This window comes from Camellia sinensis, chromosome 4, assembly GCF_055761805.1.
Source record: "Camellia sinensis isolate YWXY chromosome 4, ASM5576180v1, whole genome shotgun sequence".
NCBI lineage: Eukaryota > Viridiplantae > Streptophyta > Magnoliopsida > Ericales > Theaceae > Camellia > Camellia sinensis.
Window position 1 is genome coordinate 201,613,979 of NC_138964.1, and position 9,175 is coordinate 201,623,153.

General features: G+C 33.0%; 1 protein-coding gene across 1 annotated transcript; it reads right to left on the reverse strand.

The window, feature by feature from the left end:
• Window positions 1-1,947: 1,947 nt before the first annotated feature.
• On the reverse strand, window positions 1,948-6,961 carry EMB2001 (P-loop containing nucleoside triphosphate hydrolases superfamily protein). Its single transcript, XM_028203762.2, has 4 exons — window positions 6,389-6,961; window positions 6,218-6,287; window positions 2,518-2,680; window positions 1,948-2,391 (listed from the first exon to the last, which is right to left on the reverse strand). Exons 1-4 carry the CDS (start codon window positions 6,870-6,872, stop codon window positions 2,185-2,187), a joined length of 924 nt encoding a protein of 307 aa, XP_028059563.2. The 5' UTR covers window positions 6,873-6,961; the 3' UTR covers window positions 1,948-2,184.
• Between the last annotated feature and the right edge of the window lie 2,214 nt (window positions 6,962-9,175).

Here is a 9,175-nt window from a genome sequence, read left to right on the forward strand (position 1 = left end):
TCAAAAGAAAAATGATAACTATTCAAATTTCTGACATATTTGATTGGACTTTTACGCTGTGTTTGGTTGAGGAATTTGGGGAGTGATTGGGAAAGGGAAAGGAAAAAGGTGTGTGAAACTAGGTGAAATATAGATATGTTTTATTCATATTTCATCTTCCTTTTCTATTTCCCTTTCCAAATCCTTTCTCAAATCTCCCAACCAAACACAGCATTAGTGCACCTCCATTGTTGAACTTTTCTGTTGTTGTTTGACTTCTTAAACGTCACTCTTAAGCGTGATTAAACTCTTACAATGGCCCTGTTTGGTAGAGCTGTGAAAAAGTGATTATAACTTATGTCTTAATTGCTTATAACTTATAACTATGAACATAAATTGATTTCTGACTTATAAATTAAGCATCTCCTGCCCCACTCAAAGAATAAGCTGATTTCTGACTTACAAAAAATTATAAACTGCATTGTTAAGTTAAACCAAACACATCAAAATAGCTTAAATTAAGATGAAAGCAGAAATAAACAGCTTTTAAGCTGCACCAAACAGACACATTTGTTATTGTAAATTTTAATTGTTCTACTTATACATTTTGGGAAATTAGTTATGTTAACATTTTTTTTAATTTTTAAAAATTATATGTATCTATTTTGAATTTTAAAAACTTGTAAATAGTTTATAAAATTTATTAAATTCTTATAATTATAAAATATTAGTCTCACTCGTTAAAAAAATATTTTTTAAAAAAATTCATTTACTCTTTCTTCTCACATTCTACCTAAGGCCACCACTCGCCACTTATCACCAATATTGACTATCATCTCTGATCATCGTCATCAATAACTATTTTCAATCATCACTTCCTACGGATATCAATCACATTCCACCATCGCCAACCACCTCTCACTAACATCAACTACTTTCCATTATTATCTCTTGTCTGAAATTACATTTTGTCATCACACCTTATCAAAAACTGCTTTCAACCACCGCCTCATATCTGAAATGACCTTCGACTATCATTTTCAATAGGTACCAACCACCTTCGAGCACTACTTCTGATCGACAACCACCAACCACTGTTAGCCACCACCTCTTGTCGAAAATCACTTCTGACCATCATCTTCAATTATTGATAACTACCTTTGGTCAACACTTCTAGCATTTGATGACCTTCTTTGGCCACCATCTCTAACTATTAACAATCACCCTTAAAACACATGTTAAACAAACTTAAAAAACTATACCCATTTGGAATGTCAACTTTTTGGTTAAAATAGTCAAAAAGTCAAAACACCTAATCACATTACTCTCTACTTTTCTGTATGACTTTTTATAAAAAATAAAAAAACCAACTAAAATATTTACCTCCCAAACAGCTGATAACAAAATCTATTTGAGAAAGTGTTTTAAGGTGACAACGATATATACCAATTTATTACAAAAAAAAAAAAACACAAACCATGTGAACTTCAATTTTATAATGCAAAAGCAGTTCACATGGTTTGACCACAATTGAATGCGCAATGGAATGCGTCAATTGTCATGTTTATGCAGTTTGGGCCAACTTCAGGAGCACTCAAAAAAATAAATGCTAGAGACACAAAAACCAACAATTGACATTCACAAACAAGCCATAGAGCTCAATGGTTTAGACTCATGAGGTCTAGGATAGATAATAAAAAATCTGTTTCTTGATGTACTTGAGAAAAACTGATATTCACATAAATGAATTTACATCTATGCGAAACCCTTGCTACGGGGTGGTCCACATCAGGAAGAAGAAGCAACAAGCAAGAGACTAGTCCAAGTGAATAACTCAAAGATTACGTACCCGAAATGGCATATGATCCTTTGTATATTTGACCAAGGGTTTTCTTTGCTGAAATTTCAATACAATACTAGAGTGCTATATAACATAACAGGAATAAAATAGTCTATACACAGTACAAAGACAATGATAATGCTTTTGAGAAATGTATAACACAAATTAAGCATGTACATACAGAGGAATTTACACCCCACCACAGAAAAAATCAATGCTTACAAAATTTAAGCAATTGAGCAATTCCTGAGGATACTTTCAACATCATATGTTTAATTGGCTAATCAATATATAAAATCACTAGGTTTTGGAGTTACCATTTCCAGAACAGAACAGGACAAATTGCAAGGTTTGACTAGGATGTACTAGTTATCCCAAAAGTTCCGTAGTTGTGACATGTGCAAAAGAAGCTCGTCTCTGCCCAAACCAGTGTTACTGCAGGTCATTATCCATGCAGGATGTTCCCGGTAATTTTCTCTCATCAGCTCTTGAAAATTTTTGATGTTCTCATCAGGCCTTTTCCCCTTACCCTTCATCTTGTCGCATTTTGTGAAAACAAAAGTCATTGGTATCTGAAAGATGAAGGCACAAAAAGGCATAAAAGTCAAGGGCAAGGACAGGATTTAGCCTCATACCATTGATAGTATTGCTGACAGAAAGAGGATCAGAAAGTAGCTAAAAATTAGATAAGAGCATACATTGTTCCGTCCAAGCCAATTAGCACAGTCAAGGTCGATCTTCTGAGGTGGTACACTAGCATCAATTAGAAGTAGGACGGCAACCAGAGTTTCTCTATTCAAGAAGTAGCCCTTGGTGAATGCGGACCAATCCATTCGAGCAGATTCTGGGGCATTAGCAAAGCTGTAAACAAAGTGAAATCTAATAAGATTTAGAGCTAACTTGCATGGCATCAACTCAACTACAAGTATTCCATGATGCCACAAGGAATCAATAAGTTAATTTAGAGGTGTTAATGGCAAAAAGGGGTAAAACTAATTGCCCTTATCAGATCTTTACCCCTCCCTTAAAACTTAAACCATTGCTACTAAACTGACTAAAAATTATTCTAATTGCTGACCTGCAGAATTTACATAAGAAATCATACAAGATTACAGATTAAACAAAATTACACAAAATGAATCTCATAAGATCATCATGTTTACAACTTATTAACTACTAGACTTGACAGTCCAAATAATGTAACAGTGTGCTGGAGCATCAATTTCTGTGTCCTCATCCACAAAATAAATTAACTCTGTTCCATTATAAACAGGGTATGATAGATTTCCAGAATATAAATAAAGGTTTTCTATTTTCTATATTTAAAAAAAAAATTAGTCACAAGATAAATGGTTACCGAACAGAACCCCAACAAGAGTATTTGCACATTTACCCTGGGAAGGACTGCACTAAGTAGGAGAACTACTAAATTTAACTGCCAATAAGCCACAGGCATAAAACTGATCTCATCTTTTACAAAATCAATCCCCTTTTGACTGTACAAGACTATAAAAGCAAGACAAACAGTCCAATTACATTTCCACTTGCAGATTGACCCATTAGATAACATCAGCATGCAGATAGTTGTCAAATCGGGATTCATATCGTGAATCGAAATGGTCTCGTACCGAATCGCGAATCGAATCGAATCGTGAATCATAAAGATTCGGTCACTTTTTCTAAATTACTTAAAAACATATATCTACACATTTAGATGTTAAATATATCTTATGAATATGAAATATTTAGACTTAAATTAATGAAAACATTATTTTGAATAATAATCACGTAGTTTAATAGGTAAGAAGTTAACAAATTTTTTTTATGTAAGATCACTATCTTACCTTTTTTTTTTTTTTTTTTTTTAAATATTTCTTATCAACTATTCTTAATAAAGATAATAACCAAATAGACAAACTATCAATTTCCAAAGTAACAATAATTAACAACACTATTGATATTTGGACAATAAGTAACAATGAGCAAATAATAAGAAATAATTATTTAGAATATTTTATTTTAAAATCTAAAATATTTTAAAAGGTATAACTGACATCACAAATGTAATATTAAATTATATTTAATTTAATAACATAGCAATAGATAATTCATAGTGTAACTTTAATCTTAAACATCTTTAGAAGATGTATTATGATTTTTTAAAAGAAAAAAAAATGAGAAGAATGGTTAAAAATATGTTGGGTCTGACTGAATTTGATTGGATTCTATTAAAAAAAACTCCATAATTACTAAAATAGCAACAAATCATGCATATATGTTGGTTATTTTGGACACAATAATTTCAAAAATTGCATGAATCGTAAAAAGTGAATCGAATCGTAAATTGATTGTGATCATGCGTCAATTGTGAATCGTGCAATTCATTATAAATTCACTTCCAAAATAGATTCACTCATAGATTCGTATCGATTTTGCAAAAATTGCGAATTGAATCACGAATCAAATCGTAAATCATAAGATTTTGATAACAGAGCATACATAATAATGTTAGAACTCTTCGACATCCATACATACGATAGACAGCCCAAAGAAGTAAACAAGGGGATGTGACCGTTACTGAAGGAGTTCAACAAAATCAATATTGATGAAAACACACCAACACCAGCAAAGTGACATATAATGCCTGCGCATGGCGGTTGTTAAACAAGGAAATCTTTCATCACATATGCATTCAGAGAAATTAACCAAAAAGTCCATGCTGCTTGGACCTAGACACTAAAATTAAAATTGTTTGAGCTTCTTAAATGACCACCTATGCAACAAACCATTTCAGGTATGCACAGGGTAGAAAATGAACCTAGTACATTGTTCAACCTTGGCTTGAAACTTAAGGAACTTCAAGTTCTGTTTATTTCAACGAAAAACATTTTCTGGAAAAAATTATGGAAAACATTTTCTATAAAAAAACTTTTTTCAGAAAACGTTTTTTTTTTAATGTTTGGTTGTGTTCTTAAAATTAATGTACTAATGATTGCATTGACCATAGAAAATGTGTTCCGCCCAAATTGGCTTGTTTTCTATTCATCATAAAAAATGTTTTCCGTTGACTTTTGTTTTCTGTTGTACCAAACGACAGAAAATGCGAAATTTTTTTTCTAGAAAATGTTTTCCGCCCAAACAAACGGAGCGTTAGCTTGTATACATAACAAGCAATCTCGAACAAGATTTTCATGAGTCGAATATAAGTCGAGCTCAAGTAATTTGATTTTTTATAGTGCTTATTGGTTAATCAAGCTGAGTAATAGATTGTTCAATCTTGGCTTGAAAATTTAACGAACTTTAAAATGTGTTCAAACTTAGCTTATTTACGTAATAAGCTGATTTCAAATGAGCTTTTAATGAGCCGAACACGAGTCAAGCTTGAGTAGACGGGTTCATTTTGCAGCCTTAGGCTTAGGCATACAATACAATATAACTAGGAATAATCCTTATTTCTTCATGATTTTTTGTTGTGGATACATGTGGTGCGCTAATCAAACTGACCCCTAAAGAACGGTCAAGCCAAATGCACAAGCTAGAGTTTTACTACATGGATTTACATAGCCTATGTTTTGATGTTGATTTTTGTAGGGAAAGGAAAAGGGAAAAGGGAAAAGGGAAAAGAGAACAGTGGGAAAAAAAAAAATATTAGCTTGTACTTCATTCACGTATCCCTTCCATTTTTTCGCACCCACCAATTCAAGATCCAATCATAGCCATAGTGATTTCCCATAATCCTAACCTAATAATATCCCACCACCCTTACATGTTCCTTTGCACAGATCATTGACAAACATTGCTCCTTGACACTGCAAAGTCCAATGGAAATGTCTGAAGAATTCAAACACATGGAGATAAATATCTATTCTATCAAATGCTAAGTTTTGGAAGGCATCAAGTTTTACTAAATGATTTAAAAAACAGTTATAGAAGGTGCTTTATATATGCATTTTAACATGATATTGAATGTGATGTTAAACATATTTCTCGAGACAATTAGAAAAATCACGATCGAGTGGCCCTGTGAATTAGGTAATAATGCATCTTCAGCCGAAAATTTTCATAATAATGGTGTAGCTAAATTTAGAAATCTTTTTTTAGTTCTGAACTTTAATTAAGTAATTTTGGATATGTCCATAGAGTTATCATTGATTCAACACTAAAAAGTATTGCAAATAATCCTCTAAAAGCCCAGAAATTGAACAGATGAGTTCAAAAAAGAATTACAATGCACATATCTTAAGCTATCATTTCTTGCTTCAACTTACCTTTATCATCTCAAAATTTTAAATTTTTAATGCATTATAGATAGTGATAACACACAAACCATAAACCCAAATGAACTTTCGAAGAGAAATAGCGAATTGAAGTTCAAATTTGCAAATGATGCACTCTTACCCATATCCAGGCAAATCAACAATGTACCAACTTTTGTTAACCAAGAAATGATTAATCAATTGAGTCTTTCCTGCGCAAATCAAACACAAAAACACTCAAAACCCACCAAAACCAATCATCAAACACCTAATATGCATTAAATTTAAATAATAAAAAAAAATCAAATCGAACCTGGCTTTTTAGAAGTGAGGGCAACTTCTTTCTTGCGAACAAGAGCGTTAATGAGAGAAGACTTGCCGACATTGGACCGCCCGAGCATGGCGAACTCGGGCCGGTCGTCCTTGGGGCAATCCTTAGCCCAACCGCTGCTCTTGACGAACTCGACCTCCTTGATTTTGGCATCGCCGACGTACGGTCCGAGCACGATGTTCGAACCGGGGAGGATCATGTCTTCGGTGACCTCTTCGGGTTCGACTCCGGGAGGGATAAAGAGGACGGTTCGGAGGAACTTGGGGGCGTCGGAAACCGCCGGTTTGGAACCTTTTGCGGCGGAAACATGATGGGAGGAGCGAGGATTAGGGTTGTTAGGGTTAAAGTGAGAGGAGTGTCGAAAAGAGAGAGTGAATAGGGGTGTTTTGCGAGATGGAGGAGATGAGAGGAATGGGAGAGAAGCGAGTTGGAGACCTATGAGGCGAGTCCTCAGTGCTACTAGCATCCTCTCTGTTTTGGCTCGGTGTTCTCTACTACTTTCTGAGGTTGGTCCATGTCCAACGAGGTAGTGGCATGAACTAAAATACAGTGCATTTATTCATCTTTTTTTTTTCTCTTTTTTCTTTTTGAATTATATCATTTTTTTTGAATAAATTATAAATACAATCTCTGAAATTTGATTAAAATATAAATTATCTTTTGTAATTTTGAAAATTACATTCCATCCGTTGAGATTTCTAATTTCATGACAAATTATCCATTTTATTAATAAGTCATTAAATCAATTAACAGTTTTTAATAATGTTAAAAATATGTTTCAATTAATAATTTAAGTAATTTTATTATTGTATAAGAGAGTAATTATGAATTTTATTTTTTTTAATTAATTCCGTTAAATAATTTTTTTTACAGGGAGCAATTTATACTTTAAATAAATCTCAAAAGGTATATTTGTTATTTACCCTTTATATATATATATATATATAATTAAAAAGTATACTTATATCATTCCAAATAATCCTAAAATTAGATATAAGCCAAAAGTTAAGTCTTATTTTCCAAGAGAAATTCTAATGTACACGCACTTCAAAAGTATTTCATATGCACTTTTATTTATATTATTATTTTTTAATTATCATTAATATTTTTTTTAATTATAATATTATTTTAATTATGACTCATAATATCTTTAATTATATTTCATATTGTGTTTAGTTATGATAATTTCTTTTTTAATTATGACTCAGAAAATATGAAATTATGATATTGTTTCTTTTAATTATAAGGTACATATGACGTAATATTTCCTATTTTTCAAAATTAATGATGGGATTGAATAGAACCAATTTAGTGGGTGGAAAAAGAATTCTCTCTCTAAAACGAGCGCACCTCTACTGTCAGCTTCGATCAACAAGAAAAATCTCAAGAAGAAGAAGACCATCTGATTCGTAGCACCAAGAAAATTAAGAACGAAGATTCAATGGGGGAAGCAGAGATGGAGATCCCTACGGAAGACCCATCTATACATCCCCCGGCCCCCTCTCAAGCTTCAAGCCCTAATGTGACAACCCTCATCTCTGATTAGTGCTAATCTATGATTAAGCATGATAAGTAACTGATAAGAATGAAATTCTGAACTGATTGTATGAGTGTATTGTTTTGAATACATTTCTATCTGTTTGATTTCTGAATGAATCTGTTCATGTTTTAACTTTGAACTGTGAATTGAAGGTCTTATCGGCGACCGAACCAGAAATTGATTAATGTTATATGCTAATTAGAATTTATGTGATTTTATGGTAGGTTTAATTAAATTCAATTTGGAATGATTAAATTAGATTAAATAAAGATAAATTACATTAGTTTGTAATAACTACATCTTTGCCATTGAGTGGGCCACTCTTAGAGTCATTGTTGGAGCTTGGTTTTATATCATTTCTTCAGCTACTTTGGAGACCATAACCGAGAGAGAGAGAGGGAGAGTAGGAGAATTGGTTTCAACAAGAGATTAACTTGGAGAGTTAGAAGGAATTGAAGGGATTTTGCAAAATTAAGCTTGTATACTTTGAATTCAAGACCTAAGGTAGAGAATTCATCCTTTGGTTTATGTATTTAAGTTGTTTCTTGCATGATTCATGGAAATTTGGAGATTAATGTCAAGAATTAATTCAAGAGTTGAATTGAATAGTAATTCATGCATGCATGTACATGTTCTTGAAAATTGAAGTTGTTTTGCATGAAATCCTTACATGCATGTGCATATTTTAGTAGAGGTCCATGAATTCACCATGTTTTTGAGCTAAAGCTTGCATTGGATCATGTTTTGAAACATTGGAGTTCATGGGAACTCATGCATGTATGATTTTTGCATTGTTCTTCAAGTTTCCTTGAAATTATGTTCAATTGTCTCACCTTTAAGCTTGATTTTATAAAATTGATCTTCAAAACATGTTGTAGTATGAGTTTGCAAGTATTTTTTAGAAAATTGGCCCAAAAGGTTGAGTTTTGAAGTGTTGAATGCTTGGTTTGAGCTTGGGAGGCAAATCTGAAAATTTCAGATTTTGGCTTCCACGCTCGAGCGACCATCTTTTGTTCAGAGCTCCGCTCGAGCGAAGGAATGATGGCTCGAGCATAGATTGCAAGCTCTCAGATTTTTTGGTGCATGCAGACACACGCTTGAGCGAGGACTGTGTCTCACGCTCGAGTGAGCATCGAGCGAGCGTCGAGCGGAGATTTTCAATATCCAGCACTTTTGCATTTTTACAGACCGCTCGAGCGAGGAAGTCTACGCTCGAGCGACCCCTCTGT